General features: G+C 34.0%; 1 protein-coding gene across 2 annotated transcripts in view; it reads right to left on the bottom strand.

The window, feature by feature from the left end:
• LOC114337170 (AMP deaminase 2) overlaps positions 1 to 5429 on the bottom strand; it is a 270969-nt gene extending 265540 nt beyond the window's left edge. The window contains exon 1 of one of the 2 annotated variants that reach the window (XM_028287562.2): positions 4999 to 5429. In XM_028287562.2, the coding sequence (XP_028143363.1) occupies positions 4999 to 5116 (118 nt within the window). In that variant the 5' untranslated portion in view covers positions 5117 to 5429. The remainder of the gene's footprint in view (positions 1 to 4998) is intronic. The other variant, XM_050643057.1, reaches the window with a different exon arrangement.
• Between the last annotated feature and the right edge of the window lie 12232 nt (positions 5430 to 17661).

Here is a 17661-nt window from a genome sequence, read left to right as displayed (position 1 = left end):
TACCGAAATCGAAGGTACTTGTTGATTTTTACCTTCAGTGACTGCACTATAGAAAGAAAATGGCAATTCAATAATTGAGATGCGTATATTTTGCAAGCTCATAAATTATTAAACGATATGTAGTCGCCACATAATTAATTTAAATTATTTTAAGAACAACTCTCTCTTAAGCCGGGAATATGGGGTCGTTTTCTTGCGAAGGGGTTGTAGCTCTATAATCGAAAGACGCGTGATTTAAGAGTTTATTCTTAGAATATAAGCTATACGAATTAAACTACTATTAACTTTTTTGTAAAAACTTAAAGTTTTTCAGTGATTTACAAAAAACCTTTTCAAAACATGCATTTTTTTCACAAATAATTAAAATCTTTGATCTTTAATAACTTAAAAAGTATTGACTTATTTTATTAACTTTATATAATAAATTTTGCTCTTAATTTGTTCTTTTATTGATTTGTGCATTTATTTTTTATAAAATAATTTTCACCCCCGAGAAGGGGCGGTATCCACCCTCAGGGTAAAGGCGCAAGGTGGTACCATGTCACCTTTGTTTCTTGACGTATCCTCTAACCACTGACCAATTTTCGTGAAAATCGATGAAGGTTCACCGAAATTGAAGGTAATCGTTGATTTTTACCTTCAGTGACTGCACTATACAAAATAAATTGCAATTTACTGATCTAAATGCGCGTAATTTGGAAGCTTATAAATTATTAAATGATATGTAGTCGCCAAATAATTAGTTTAACGCATTTTAAATACAACTTTCTCTTAAGCCGGGAAGATAGGGTGGTTTTCTGGCGAAGGGGTTGTAGCTCAATAATCGAAATGCTCTTGATTTAATAGTTTATTCTTAGAGTATATAAGCTATAGGAATTATATTCGCAATACGATATATTTTAAGTTTTCTCAGCATCTTTCTCTTAAGTTAAATCAATTAAAGGGTTGTTTGGGGGTGAAGGGGATGAGCTCAAAAATCGAAACTATATAATTTCAAGAGCTCATAAATAGCTCGTAATTCTGCCGCAAAAGCCGATTCAATATTCCTATTTTTAAGTAGTGGGGGGGCTGACTCAGCCCCCCCCCCCCACTAGGGTATTAAATTCCTGCTCAGTGGAACGAGCTCAAAATTTTTAGTTTGCGGAATATGAGAGCTCATAAATAGCTCATAAATCAGGGCTATTTGTTTTTTAATTTTTGCAAGTGGGGGGGGGCAGCTCAACACGGGTAAAATTATTTGTAATTAAATATTTTCACGGTCAACTTAATAAAATGTTACGTATTTTTTGTTGCAATTAATGTTTAGCTTGAATCACCAATAACTCACAAATTAAAGCAGTTAGGTGGAATACTTATAAAATAAAAAAGTACTATGAAATATGATTTCACTACAATACTAAAATTCTATCTACAATATTAGTATCTACAATAATAGTATCTACAATACTAAAATACTAAAAGGTTCCATTTAAGAAAACTCAGAAAATATTCATTCCGAGTTTCGACCAACCCTGTATACTAAAATTTCAAAATTAGCTATGCTAATGATTCTTAACAATAATAGATTATATTTAAAATCACTTGAACGTAAGCAGAGTTTTTAATGTCGAACTATTACAATTCTACAGGGTGTGAATGTTGCTACGAAATTAATAAAAAAACGTAAATACCTCTTAAAATACCCTGTATAATATTACCATTGTATTACCCATGTATAATAAGAAGATATTGAGGAGAATCCAAAAATGTAAAAATATACAGGGTGTCCCATTTAAAAAAAAACGAAGTTATAGGCAACTTCCGGTATAACCGGAAGTTGCAAAGAGATGAAAATATTTTCATTTAATAGATCATTCTTCAAAACCACTTTATTCCAATTTTCATGATTCTGTTGCCTTTAGTTCTTGAGATATTTCTAATAGGCCAGTTATCTGCCTCACCCTATATATTTAACTCATAGCGACGGTTTATAAAGAAATGTTTATAACGAAATTCGCCCCCTTATCTTCAAACCCAATATAAGGGATTGAAAAAAGTTTTACGCATTTATTTACATAATCTAGGATCTAGGATTAACTCTACGATTTTTTTTCAAAAAGTTATAGCCTTCGACTTTTAACCTCTCGGGATAAACAATTTATAATATTATGCAACAAATTAACCGATGCAGCTTTCCAATTTTTTATGTTTGGAATTGAAGGGTCTTCATTTTAAAGCTTTAAAGAATAAAAAAAAAGGTTATTTTTACACTAAATTAATATCTAAATGCAATGCAATTGCAAAAAACTGCCATTTTGTTTCAATCTTTTTAAATTAAATTTGCCATAGCTCAAATTATACCTACGTTTTTTTAACTCCCTACAACTTTATATTTGAAAGTTTTTCTCTGAAATGAATATCCTGAGCTGTAGAATTAAAAATTTTAAAAAATTGCAAATTTTAAAACTTAAAAATAATGTTATAAATATTATATATTATATACGGACCTAAAATTTAGGTGTTACATTTTAGTAAGTACCTATAAGTTATTTCTGACATCGTTTACATCACCTGATAGTCTAGGCGCCAGAGGGGCCACCGTGTCCTTTTCAATTCTGATGGACAAACTCAACGGTTTCTTATGGATTTTTGACTGCTGATTACGAATTTACGAGTGGTCAAAAAATTGTTATAAACAATTTAATTGTTTATAAATTGTTTATAAGGCTCTGGCTCATAAACTAAAAGAGTAAAAAAAAAATGTTTCAAATAAAATATGTTCCTTACTAAAAAACGAAGAAAAAAACGTTTATTAATCTTAAATCCAACAATTATTACTCAAGATATTGTAAAATTAGTGCACAATGCAAATTGAAAATTGCAAAATAAGTATTTTTCGAAGCTCTATCAATCGTAACTTGGATTCTACGCATAAAAATGAGCCTTAGAAGGTCTCATTTTAAAGCTTAATTAATAGGCTTCCAAACAAAGTTTGTTAAATTACTTTATCTTCATTTGTTTTAAAGTTATACCCGTTTGAAGGTATAATTTTCTTAAAAAAATTGTACATTAATTTGTTTATAAGGTTTTCAAGCAAATTTGAGCTATAAACATTTATACATACTTTAATTAACAATAATGATGGAAGAAATCAAAAGGAACATTTTGAGCTTACGAAAATGTTCTTCACTTTATTTTTGGCCAAGATATCGATATTTTAATAGCGCAAGCTCTGAGGCGCAAGATCGGCTCACAGGGTAAAGTTGTTCTGAAGCTATTTCCTTGTGGCATTAATTAATCTAACTGGGAAATAAGCCACAATTTAACTAAACAATTATTTTATTAACGTTTCCACGTCCAAATCAGACGTCGTTGTCAAAATACAAAATATTAATAAACTAAACAAAAATGTTGTTGCTTAGAAAAACATTATTTGTTAATATTAGCAAATTATTGCTAATAATTTAATTTAATCTGACTCAAAAGACTTCAAAAAAAAATATTGCCAATATTTATGAGTTGCGTTCCTGGGACGACTTTACTAAAAGATAGTTCATTAAATCTTTAATGAAAAATTTGAGTTAGGGTTGGTTTCATGTAAGTAATCGAATGAACTATCTTTCAGTAATGTCGTCCCAGGAACGCCACTTATAAATGTTGGCAATATCATTTTAAACTACTTTAAAATGTATATGTCTGAATTCAGTCAGATTAAATTAAATTATTAGAAGAATTTTTTAATAAGCATCAACATTTTTGTTTCATTTATTAATATTTTTTATTTTGACAACGACGTCCGATTTGGACGTTAAAACGTTAATAAAATAATTTTTTAGTTAAATTGTGACTTATTTTCTATTTAGAATAATTAATGCCACAACTAAATAGCTTTAGAACAACTTTAGGCTGTGAGTCGATCTTGTGCCTCAGAGCTTGCGCTATTAAAGTATCGATACCTATCTTGGCCAAAAATAAAGTTACAAACATTTTCGTAAGCTCGAAATTTTTCTTTTGAGTTCTTCTTCTATCATTATTGTTAATTAAAGTGTAAATGTTTATTTATAGCTAAAAATTTGCTTGAAACCCTTATAAACAAATTAATGTACAATTTTTTAAAATTTCAAACGGGTATTACTTTAAAACAAATGAAGATAAAGTAATTTAATAAACTTTTTTTGGAAACCCATTAATAGACCTTTAAAATCAGTACCGGCGCTAGGGTATAAGGCGCCCGCCTGCAAAAGAGGCATAGGCGCCCTTCGGTATCTTTTAAATTAGTATTTTGTATAGCATCGGCAGAAAAAAAGCTCATTTTGGCGCCCCCCAAAGAGGGGCGCCCGCCTGCAGTGCATCCCTTGCAGGCCCGTTATCGCCGGCCCTGTTTAAAATGATGCATTCTAAGGCTCATTTGCATGCGTAAAAGTCGAGTTACGATCAATAAAGCTTCGAAAAATACTTACTTTGCAATTTTCAATTTGCATTGTGCACTAATTTTACAATATCTTGAGTTATAACTGTTGGATTTAAGTTTAGTAAACGTTTTTTCTTCGTTTTTTAGTAAGGAACAAATTTTATTTGAAACATTTTTTTATCAATTAAATTGTTTATAACAATTTTTTACCACTCGGATCGGATCGAAATCCACCCTCGAAATTCGTAATCAGCAGCCAAAAATCCATAAGAAACCGTTGAGTCTGTCCATCAGAATTGAAAAGGACACGGTGGCCTCTATTTGGCGCCTAGACTATAATATAGGTTTCAAAATTTCCTTAACACGTTTTTTCACCCACAGTTGGACTATGTATTTTTATTGTTTATTGGGTCACCATATAAAATGTACCAAAATCTACCCGTAAATAACACTTTAAAGACAATGTTTGATTGTTAAATAAAATATCGAATCATCAATATCAAACCCAATTAAATATAAATGAAATCTCTTTGATGCAATAAAAAAACAGCATCTGTAACAAATCAATATTCCCATGAAAACAAAACCTAACCTATATAATTACTGACCTTCTCTCGGCTCTAATATATCATTTTCATATCCATCCCCTTCGCCATCTGGAAACTCTTCATAAAAAGCGGCAACAGATTCCGGTTTTTTGATGCCATTTACACACACATCTGCCATTTTGTCCAATCACACAATTAAACACAAAATGAAAACAAAAATAATATGTTGTCTGCGTGCGGATACACTTATGTTTATCTAGCGCTTATTTCACACACGGTCAATGCCAAACGACCGACTGCTGACACAAGAGACGATGATACACTGTGGAATGAGAAAATGTTAATTTTATTGTGCTTCAATTTGATACTTAATTGTTGTGGAACAATTAGCCGTGGTAGAAAATCTTAGGTAAAAAATTGATTCTTTAACGTTGGTCGTGTGCGTGCCTCGTTGTGTTGTAGACGGTATTAAGAGTAGCGCGATTCTATCGATTTTAGCGCCCGCTGATATTTTTCCATGTAAAATGATAAACTCATTGAACGGCGCACATGGTAAATAATATTTAGTTTCGCCTTTATGGTTTTCCGATGCTATAAATAGAATAAATGCTTGGCAAAGTCAAAGGCTTTAATGAATTTTTATTACTAATCTCCGTTACATTTATCAGATACTGTTCGATTTGATTAAATGGAAATGTATTAGGAAACAGGCCAAAATTCAAGAAGCAACATTTGGAGCGTCTCAAACAAAAGAATGAAAAGAAAACCCTTGTTAAGGAAAAATTATAGCTGGTGGATGAAAAGAAAAAGCTAGATAAGGTTCATCTTGAATGGTTTACTGGAAAATATAAACTAAAAAAACTATAACCGGTTAATGGGTTTAAATCAGGGGCGTCTTTTCAAATTTCTTATTTATTATATTATGTATTGTATACGAGTAAAGAATAAGTTTTTATGCATTAAGTACATGATGTTTTTTAATAACTTCCAATGTTTATTGCAATTTGTCTCATCACAAACAATAAGCAATATGCATAATTATTATAAAATAACATAGAGGGAAGCCGCCCAGTGGCGAGCACCCTATAAGACATATAAAATTATAATTTTAAAATACAACATAACAGTTACTTGGAACATAATAGATAAAATTTAGTAGGTATAGTAGACAGCACTGGCAATAAATATGATTATTAGAAGTATAAAAACAAGAATAAAAATACGAAAAAAGTTTTAAAAAATCACTGAATACTACTTATTTAAAAACACCCTGTATTGACGAAAAACAAGGCTAGTTGTTAAGGTACCTAACTTTTTTATTATCCAACATAACTATGAGTCAAAAAAAAAACGGAATGTTAACAAAACGTGAGGCTATAGTTGGGTTTTAATTTCAGTATTTTATAAATGCAAGAATATTCCATAGAGTCACGCGAACTTTGAGAAAAAATCACAGTTTGATTGGTACACCCGGTATACAGTGGCGTGCTGGCCATATAAATCAATCGGTGCAATCACCGAGAGGCCGCGGCCTCTTGAGGCCGGCCAAAAGGTTTTTTTCACAAAAATTTTTAGATGTAACAAAAAATATTTTTTAATTTCTAATCGAATGTTATTCTTGCTAATAATATTAATAGAACATTTCAAAAAAATTTTTTAATTGTAAAATACAGTTTAAATAAATGAATGAGGCTCTATAATATACATAAATAGATTGCTACAGATAATATTTATTTTCATACATACAAATATATTTATGGTTTTTGAATTTCCTTCAAACTGTGTAGAATAAAAAATGGAAACACGTCTTGCACATTTTTGACTGAATTATTGGAAGTATCGAAAAACGATTTCATCAAGGCAAATCGTTTTATGATGATATAAGTACTCTAGATACTAGAAATTTTGATACAATAAAAAATGGTATACCTTTACGGCCTTTTTTAAATCATTTACTGTAAAATTAAGAAATTTTAATCCTACCATATCTGAGAGAAGAACTCATGGATTTTGTTGATAAATAAATTGTATTAAAAAATATGATTTTGCAAAATACTGAAATTATAGAAGATCGAATCAATGATGAATATCTACGTTCAGTCTACAGAAAATATGAAGGATGATATTATCAATCTCTAATAGTGATAATGACCTTAAAGTAGCTAATGACAATGTTGTTGATATCGCGTAAACTTCACCGCCGTGTGGTACTAAAAAGTGTAGAGATTTTATAGCTTGCTATTACGCTGTTTTGCCTAAGTACAACAGTGTGCTTATCCAAATGTAAATAGTATATAAGCTTTTTTTATTAACGCTTTCAGTGACACACGTGGTGAGTGGTGTGTTGTGTGACAGAAAAATTCCAATGAAGCTGAAGGGAAAATTCTATAAAACAGCCATAAGACCGGCTATGATGTAGGGAACTGAATGTTGGGCAGTGAAAAAGAAAGAGGAACAACGAATGCATGTGCGGAAATGAGAATGCTTAGATGGATGAGTGGAGTGACAAAGAAGGATACAATTAGAAATGAGTATATTAGGGGAAGTCTAGGTGTGGCACCAATTGATGCCAAAATGAGAGAGCATAGGTTAAGATGGTTTGGTCATGTTCAACGTCGAGACGTTAATCACCCAATACGAAGAATAGGTGAAGTGCAGATTCCTGGAAGGAGTAGGAGAGGAAGACCAAAGAAGTCCTGGGGGGAGACGATAAGGCAGGACATGTTGGTAAAGGGGATTAACATTGATATGACCCAAGATAGAATTGTGTGGAGAAATGCAATTAGGGAAGCCGACCCCGCATAGGGATAAGGCAAAGAGAATGATGATTCAGTTACACACGTATCTTGTGAAAGAAGCTTTTCAACGTTGAAATATGTACATAAAAAATCGGTTTAGAAGTACTTTAACACAAGATCACTTGGAAACATTTATGCTACTGGCTATAAAAAAAGAAGCATTTTATGAGCTTAAAAATGATGAAATAATCGACGAATTTGCTCAAAAATCTACTTTAATGCGAAAATTATTGATCGAGAGTTAAGTAATTATTTTTATACAATAATTGCAAAAGAATGTTTAGACCCCCTGTGTGGCTCAGTGGTAAGAGCGCTTACCTTTGGATCGAAAGGTCCGAATGGTCGTGAGTTCGAATCTCACCAGGTTCAGGGATTCTTCGTTTAATATAAATTAATAAATGAAAATAGTTTCTGTCCTTGTGGGATCGGTACTCACCGGAGGGACCGCAGACGTTCGGATACAATTAGCGTCTCTTTGGAAAGACAATGACGTCGACTTTGCAAAGTAACAAGACACTTACTCAACACACACACTATACATTACACTAGGTACCTAACTGCAAACATTTACCGTACCTACCATGCCAATGGCCATTAGTTGTCGAGGCATTAGCTAAATAAATAAAAAAAAGAAAGTTTAGATTATTGCGTTGTATTAACATTTTAAATATTGTTAAATTAAAGTATTTGCACTGTATTTGTATATAATTGAAAAATTCTTAAAATATTATTTTACTTGAAATCTTAATTACATCAAATTCATATTATATTTATTCAGGAAATTATGGTTTCTGCCTTACTGCATACAATATTGTCGTACATGTCGTTTATTATTTGTAAGATTACTTATTCTTAAATAAAAAAATATAGAAAATAAAAAAAAAATCATTGAGTTCAAAGTTTTATGTTTGATTTAGGAATAATTTATATTTTTGTTGTATAAATAACGAATAGGTAAAATATCCTGATAGTAAAAGGTAAAATGAGGATTGGAGTTTGGAGGCCGCTTTTCTATAAAATCACCGGGCCGCTTAAAAAGTTCCAGCACGCCACTGCCGGTATATGTACAACGACAATTTACCTATCTAGCAACAATATTATTACAGCGCTATTGTTAAAGAATTAGGCTATAACATATTAAAGAAATCACTTTAAATCGGACAACACGTTTAGGAAATTCGAGACATCAAAAATGACCCATTTTTAAGGTGCGGTGTTAATTTCTCGGAGAAGTGTAGAATTGTAGGAAAAAGGACAAAATTCAAGAAGCAGCATATGAAGCTTCTCAACTCAAACAAAAGAACGAAAAGAAAACTCGTGTTAAATAAAAGTTACAGCTGGTGGATAAAAAGAAAAAGCTAGGTACTTGAGTGGTTTACCAGAAAATATAAACTAAGGAACTATAACCGGTATAAATAATTAAATATGTAATTGTGAAAAAGAAATTTAAAACAGAACATAGAAAAGCGAATATTCTGAAATAAACAAAATTTTAGGAGAGAAATCTGTGTTGAAGATTATTATCTATTAACAAATTAAAGAAGAAAAATAAATCTCATAACCATAGAAAGTGAAAACAAGAGCAATTAGATTTTGTAAGTCATAGGTTTTCTGTTTTCACCCAACGTAACCGGATGTCGATATTTGAACTCTTCCTGTAACTTGACGTCAATTGAAATACGATTTCACTAATTTTACGCCATGTTTGCCAAATTTCCAGATATAACTTTTAAACAGGAAATGTCATCAAAACCGGAACTAACAAATATTCCAGCTAGACTTTTCAATACACACAAATTAATATTTCAGGTGTATTTTTCTGCAACTATAATATGGCATTTCCGGTTACAACATTTTAACCGAAAGTAATATAAAAACCGGAAGTGGCTTGCTAAGGCACGTCGAATAATATATAGCTTGTAGTATTGTAGTTATACCGTCTACAGTTGTAGATGATATTTAAGACTAGCGCGATTCTATCAATTTTAGCGCCCGTTGATATTTTTCCATGTAAAATGATAAACTCGTTGAACGGCACACATGGTAAATAATATTATTTAATTTCGCCTTTATGGTTTTCCTATGTTATAAATAGAATATAGAATAAATGCTTGGCAAAGTCAAAGGATTTCATTAATTTGTATTACCTACTAATTTTCGGTTCCTACATTTATTTAAGCAGATCTCATTCGATTTCATAATACAGAAATGTAGGAAACAAAGAAAAAATTTAAGAAGCAACTTTGGAAGTTGCTTCTTAAGTTTAAGTTTAAAGAAAAATTATTAAGTAGATAAGCTAAAAAAACTATAACCGGTATAAATAAAAATAATTAAATACATATGTACATAATAATAGTCCTGTCGCCAGAGGGGTACAACGGCCTCTCCTTTATTCAGATGGACTTACCCAAGTTTTTTTTATATATTTTGACCCGTAGAACGCGAATTTTTTGGGTAACAGTTGATCCGGATGTCGATTAGATTGTTATAAACAAAGAACTTGAGGAATTACATAACAGCGATTTCTTGCAAATCAAAACATTTTTTTGTATTTTTTGGATCATTCTAAGCAAAAAATGTTCTTACGTAGTTTTCCGTTTTTTTCTAGGATGCATAGTTTTCGAAATAAACGCGGTTGAACTTTAAAAAAATCGAATAATTGCAATTTTTGAATGCGAATAACTTTTGATTAAGGCCATGGGTACATAATTCGCAATATTTTACGGCTATCCCTACTTTTTTTGTCTTTACACGGCAAATTACGTGTAGTAAAATTCACACTGGTATGGATATGTAAACATTACTAGAATGTCATTCTACTTGAAAATATCATCATTAACTTAAAGAGATGGCTTTTGAATGTTCTTGGATAACTGTTATTTGTATAATTGAAAATTATTAATAATAATAATAGTCTCCCGTTTTATACCGCTCACGTGGCTTTGGGAGTATAGCAGGGTAGTCTGCTATATCTAGGGCCTACGGTATACAAGGAAGGTAACAGGGCCAGTGCTACGCTTCAACCGCCTATTATTACCCCTGGTTTTACCCAAGGTACTCATTTTATTCAGGCTGAGTCGACCTGGGGCCTATAAACATTTAAAAATGTCTAGTTGTTCTTGCCGGCGGTAGGATTTGAACTCCGGACCACCGGTACGCTAGCCTAGCACACTACCACTCGGCTACGCCGGCCCAATTAAAATGATTAATTCAGTTAATAAATGTGATAATTTTTTCACTAACTATGTATTCAGTGATTGTAATAATGTACAACAAAAACTAATACTCAATCGAGAAAAGAGGAAAAGTGTTAACGTGATTTTTTAATAATATATTGTTACTATGGAACGCTTACAATTTTGAACATCTTTACAACAACTCAAAATATTCCCGATGCCATGTCAAATATTTAAAATTGTCACTGATTGTGACTGTCTGACTGACAATATGCTGACAATATTCTATTCGACTGAGTGTGTTTTAAGACAAAGGTAGATTTGGAAAATATTACCAAGGACATGGTGTCCATTTTTTTCGAATCGTGGAAAACTAATAAATACTTTTAAAAAATTTAAACGCAGAATGAAAGACTAAATTATTACCGAGGGCCGAAAGTCCCTTAGAATAAATAAAAAGTTTATTTTGAATGAGATATTTTAAATTAAAAATCACACTAAATTTTCTCATAGTTTTTTACTTCTGTAACTTATTAAAATAAACATTATTGGGACCGTGCAAGTTCGGAAAAGCGACACATGGTTTCTTCGCTCTGCACTTTTATTCGCACTTTTAATTATATTGGCCAATCATATGGTCCTGGTTACTGGATAATTGTCAAGGCCATAGTCCAAAAAAATAATAAGAAGAAAAAATAAGATTTAGGTTATGTTATTAAAACGTAAACAATTGTATGTAGTAAATAAAATTAGTTATTAAAATGCTGTACTGCAAGCAAAATACAATTAATTAATTACCTTTATATAATAATTGCATATCATATCAATATTGTGAAGCAATATATAATTTTTCTTCTTAAATGACAATAGGTATGAAATGTACGTCAATTTGACAATTTCAATTGACAATATGAATTATTTAAGAAAGTTGCAATATTTCTCCGCTATTCGCGCACGATCGTTTCGCGTATCCCTTCCGAGTACCTGCACACCGCGAATAGAAGTTCTCAGGGACTTTCGGCCCTGACTAATAACGTAATCTTTCATTCTGCGTTTAAAATTTTCAAAAATATTTATTAGTTTTCTCAGGATTCGAAAAAAATGAATCCCCATTTGAATAGCATTGCAGCCGAAAATACGTACCCATCCATTTAAAAAATAAAATAGCAATTCTGATTATGAGCAATAGAATCAGATTTAGCGAACTAGATGTGATCAAGGAGGAATTTTTAAAACAGCATACAGGTATTATTAATAATATTTTGTCGGTACTGGATTCGGATATGGGGGACGAAGAAAAAGTCCGAGAATTATTTTTGGATCTATTCTACAAAATAAAAGTTTTTAACGCGGAATTCTTCGGCTCACAATCTGAAAGTCCAGGCCCAGCGTCTTGTGCTTCAGGTGGAGCTCATCCATCTCACATTCGTCTGCCTAGGATAGAGCTTCCAAGGTTTCAAGGAAATTTCATTAATTTTGCATCCTTTTTAGACCTTTACAATTCGATAGTGCATAACAATGCGGGGGGGGGGGAGGACGTAGAAAAATTCAAATACTTGAAAGGTTGTTTAGACGGGACTCCGCTTAGTTTAATTCGCAATTTGCCCATAACTAACGAGAATTACCAAGTAGCTTACGGCTTAATCGTTAAACGGTACACAAATGTTCGTCGTTGTGCGACCGGCCATTGGGACGCGATAATGGGCGTTCAAAAAATCTCCGCGGTTAACTCGAAAAATCTAGCTAAATTGGTAGACACCTTTTTGGAAAATTTAGCCGCGTTGAAAGCCTTAGGCCTTCCCACCGAGCATTGGGATTTCATTATGTTCAATTTGCTTTTGTCTAAATTAGATGTTGATTCCATTAAGTTATTCGAGTTGGAAAATAAGTAATGAAATTCCGTCATTCAAAAAATTAGTAGCGTTCATCGAAACACAATACATAGCGTATGATAACCTAGACAGTAGTACAGGTGAGGGAAAGAAGTCGTCGCGGGCCTCAAATAACACGGAGCCAAAGGTCAACTTAAAATACCAGGCTAATGATTCAAGACATAATCGTAGTAGCTCGTCGTTCGTGACAAATTCGTCATCAGTATGTTGCGCTTTATGCAAACAAAGCCATTATCTCAACCAGTGTTCGTTGTTCTTGAAAAAATCGCCAAAAGAGAGATATCAGTTTTGTAAAGAGTCTTCGTCCTGTTTTAAGTGTCTTAATCAGGCTAACCATTCAGTCAAGTCGTGTCCTAAATCCTTCAAATGTAGCAAATGTAGTAGTCATCTCCATAATAGTTTGTTGCACTTCGATAAAAACCGTTCCAATAGTCAGTCGTCCTCAGAAAATAATAGTCCAGGGACATCGGGAATCGAATCGTCTCTTCGTCTGAAGTATCCCATTGTACCGCTAGTTTTGTAGGAAAGAAAAATTAAACCAAAAAGGAAATCTTGCTCGGTACTGTTTTGGTTCATGCAATTGACAGTAAAGAGTGTAAACAACCCTTGAGATGTCTTCTTGATTCGGGTTCGATGAGTTCGTTCATTAGTCGAAAGGCTGCCAATCGATTGGGATGGCCTAAAACTCCTTGCTCGTTCGAAATTAACGGACTCAATTCGATGCAAACGAAACTGAATCAGGGGCAAATAAGTTTCTCTATCCAACCTCGTCATCAGGAGTCGCCGGTGTTTCATTTGGAGGCTATTATTACAGATCGGGTTTGCTCGGATTTGCCCAGCGCCCAAATAGATATTTCTGCTTGGAATTATATTAAAAATTTGAAGTTAGCTGATCCCAAATTTAATTGTAGTCAATCGGTTGATTTGTTAATTGGTTGTATATAGTATATTTTCGAAGGTGTTGTTAGAGGGTAAAATTGAAGGTAAACCTGGACAACCTGATGCCCTAAATACCGTTTTTGGATATATTTTGTTGGGACCAACTAGCACACACCTAACCTTTCGTCATCGTCGCTTGTTTGTCTTTCAAATGTGGAAGACTCACTAGATTCTTCGTTAAGGAAATTTTGGGAACTGGAGAACATACCGGAAGAGCCAGTTTCAGAACCGGAAGACGTTCTGTGCGAAAAAAATTATCAGGAAACGCATAGTCGGGACGTCTCAGGGAAATATGTCGTGTCTTTGCCTTTTCGTGAATCACCGCCTTGTTTAAGAGATAGTTATGATGTTGCTTTAAACAGATTTATGTCATTAGAACGTCGCTTGTTTCGTCAGCCGAGTTTGCAAAAGGAATATTCGTCCCATATGCAGGAGTGTATTGATTTAGGTCATATGTAATTGGTCCCCGAGGTCGAAAAGACAAAGGGAAAGTATTATATTCCACATCATTATGTTGTTAAATCGGAAAGTGTCTACTAAATTTCGAGTGGTATATAATGCGTCTCAGAAAAGTCCCAGGCTTGGTAGATCGTTGAATGATTGTTTATTAGTCGGTCCTAAGCTACAACAGGACATCGTCTCGCTTTTGTTAAATTTTAGACTTAATCGTTTTGCGTTGTGTGCAGATATTCGTCAGATGTATCGTAATATTTTAGTAGTTCCTGAGCATACGGATTATCAACGTGTGTTATGGAGATTTTCTAGCCTTGAGGAGATTCAGGAATATCGCTTGTTAACTGTCACTTTTGGAGTTGTATCCTCGCTCTAGGAACCCTTCAACAACTCGTGTTGGACGGAGGCTCTCGTTTTCCTAAAGCCGCCTCGCTCGTTTGTAATGCTTCGTATATTGATGATTTTGTTTTCGGTGCTTCGACGCTCGAAGAAGCACAAAGTTTAGTTGAAGAATTAGTCGCTTTGTTGAAGTTAGGAGGCTTTGAGTTACGGAAATGGTGTTCGAATGAACCCAAATTGTTGTCGCAATTTCCTGAATCGCATATTAATCCTCATTCTATTAATTTTGATCCAGAATCAAATGGCCCTTATTTAAAAATCCTTGGTTTGAAGTGGATGGCACAGTCCGATGTCTTTCAATTTGTAGTCACATTGCAGGATGTCCCTTGTACTAAAAGATCGTTTTTATCCGAATTAGCTCGAATTTATGACCCGTGTGGTTATCTAACACCTATTACCTTTTTCATCAAACATTTAATCCAACGACTTTGAGCAACTGGTCTTGAATGGGATGATCGTCCTCCCTCAGAAATTATTCGTGTATGGAAGCAATATAAAAGTGAATTACAGTCAAACCTGCCATATCCGGATCAATGTGGCGACAGACCGATCCGGATATGAAAAAATCCGGATATCAAGACCAATACTTCTTTTACAGTCTCTGAAACGTTTTCTCCTTCACACATTCCAGTAATCAACGCCGTTAATAACTTTCGTCGATAGACACGTTTTATAGATTCTATAATACATTATTTCGCCATCTTTTAGTTCTTCTTTTAGTGCGTTGTCCAACAGCAGGACTGCCTTTTTCGGTAGATCCGGACGGCGCAGAACCGTCCGGATATGGAGATGTCCGGATATGGCAGGTTGTACTGTATCTCTTATTTCACAGTTTAAAATTCCTCGTTTTTTGAATATTTCCTCTTGTCCCATATTAGAACTTCATGGATTTGCCAATGCCAGTGAAAAGGGATACGCTTGTGTCGTTTATATTCGTAGTATTGATAGTAGGAACACGGTTCAAGTTAATTTACTTTGTGTCAAGTCGAAAGTAGCTCCTATGAAACAGATTACGATCCCTCGATTAGAATTGTTAGCTGCTGTTCATTTGGTCAAACTTATGTCGTTTGTGTCACAGTCGCGGCAGAATATATCTTTCAAAAGGTGTATGCTTGGGTAGACTCGCAAATAGTATTGCTCTGGATTAAAAGTTCACCTTCTAGGTTTAAAACTTTCGTCGCAAATCGCATTTCGTATATCCAGACCCATAGTCAAAATTATTCTTGGCATTAACTTATTCAGGAAAAGTATTTTAAAGAACAGCTTCAGTCGAACTCGTTTCCAAAACCATTTCGCAAATTAGGAATATTTTTAGATGATAATACTCAGTGCCTAAGAGTAGGTGGTCGTCTATCGCAGTCTTCCTTGTCGTATGAGGCAAAACACCCTTTTTTGTTACCAAAGAAATCTCGTCTTACGACTCTCCTAGTTCGTTATTATCATGAAAAGTACTTACATGCGGTATTTAAAAGTACTCAATTTTTGGTTAGTCTTCTATTTGTTTTCTTTGGTTAGTCTTCAAGGTTTTGGATATTGTCTTCTAAGCAGTCCGTTAATTCAGTCTTGTCTAAATGCATTAGATGTTGGAAGCAATCTCCTAGGGCCTTACAGCCCCTATGGGTGATTTGCCTAAATTTCGTCTCGGGGCCCATTAAACCCGTTTCGATTTGTGGGGTAGATTATGGTGGACCCTTTTCGATAACGAATTGGCTAGTGATTTATCCGCAGAAGCCTTTTTAGCGGCTTTACAACGTTTTAATGCTAGGAGAGGTCGAGTATCGCAAGTATTTTGTGATAACGGTACCAACTTTCATGGCACATTATCGACAATTGCGTAGCGTTATGGAGGGTGCTCTCGATAAAGAAAATATTAAATTTTCTTTTGCGCCTCCTGCGGCTCCACATTTCGGTGGTATTTATGAGCGCGGCATTCGTTCTGTAGAAGAGCATATTGCTCGGATAGTCGGGGCTCAAATCTTGACGTATGAAGAATTTTACACTGTCTTGACGTTGATTGAGTCCGTTTTAAATTCGCGTCCTCTCACCCCATTGACCAATGATGTTAAGGATCTCAACGCTTTGACCCCAGGGCATTTTCTGACTCTTGAGCCTTTGACGTCATGTGCCTGATTTTTAGGAGGTATCCCTCAATCGTTTGTCCAGATGGCAGTTGTTACAACGCATCCACAGGGATTTTTGGGCTCGATGGCGTAAGGGGTATTTACATACCTTACAACAAACGTCGACATGGTTAGATTCTGGCTTTGTACTTAAAATCGGTAGTTTTGTTGTTTTAAATGAGGATAATTTGGCTCCGTGTAAATGGCCTCTCGCGCGTCTTGTTGAATTGCATGAGGGCAAAGACGGGGTAGCTCGGGTAGCCACCGTGCGTACAACTACCGGAACTTTGAAATGGCCTCTTGTCCGCCTCTGTCCCTTGCCGATAAAGGATTAGATGCTAACTTTTCGTTGCTTTAGATTTATTTTTTTTTTCGTTACTATACACTTTTTTTTTTGTTCGGATTCGTTAGTAGAACTGCGAAAACCACCATTTTAATTTTAGTTTTGATTTAAGCTTAAGTTTAATAGTTGTTTGTTTAAGAATATATATCGGATTTGTTTGTCTTGTCATTGCTTGTTGCTCAAGTAGTGATATGTAGTATTAGTTATTGTTAAATGTTTGAATTCCATTAAAATTGATTTGGTTGTTTAAATAGTTCGAAATCATATCCCTTTTCCGCTACCCCTGTGTTCCTCTTATCGATATCGCGGTTGAGGAATGTGAGATCGGTCTAGTAGGTACCCCACTTGAACCCGAGTTTCTTCCCCCATGGCATAAGAAAAACAGATGAGATGCATTCAGACGAGCAGTGTGCACATATCGTTGTTCGTTGGTTCCCTAGTGTTTTGAATTCGACAAGTTATCGGTAAGTGGTTTTAATTACCTACATTATTTATCCTTTGTTCCCATTGTTTCGTTTTGAATTATTTAGCAACAAACTAATTTTGAATGTGTGTATTTATTGCGCCTATGGAGAATTTCCATTCATCTCACCAATAGAAGCT

This window comes from Diabrotica virgifera, chromosome 2, assembly GCF_917563875.1.
Source record: "Diabrotica virgifera virgifera chromosome 2, PGI_DIABVI_V3a".
Lineage (NCBI taxonomy): Eukaryota > Metazoa > Arthropoda > Insecta > Coleoptera > Chrysomelidae > Diabrotica > Diabrotica virgifera.
Note: the sequence above shows the minus strand (reverse complement) of the source record. Positions and strands in the feature narration are given on the sequence as shown.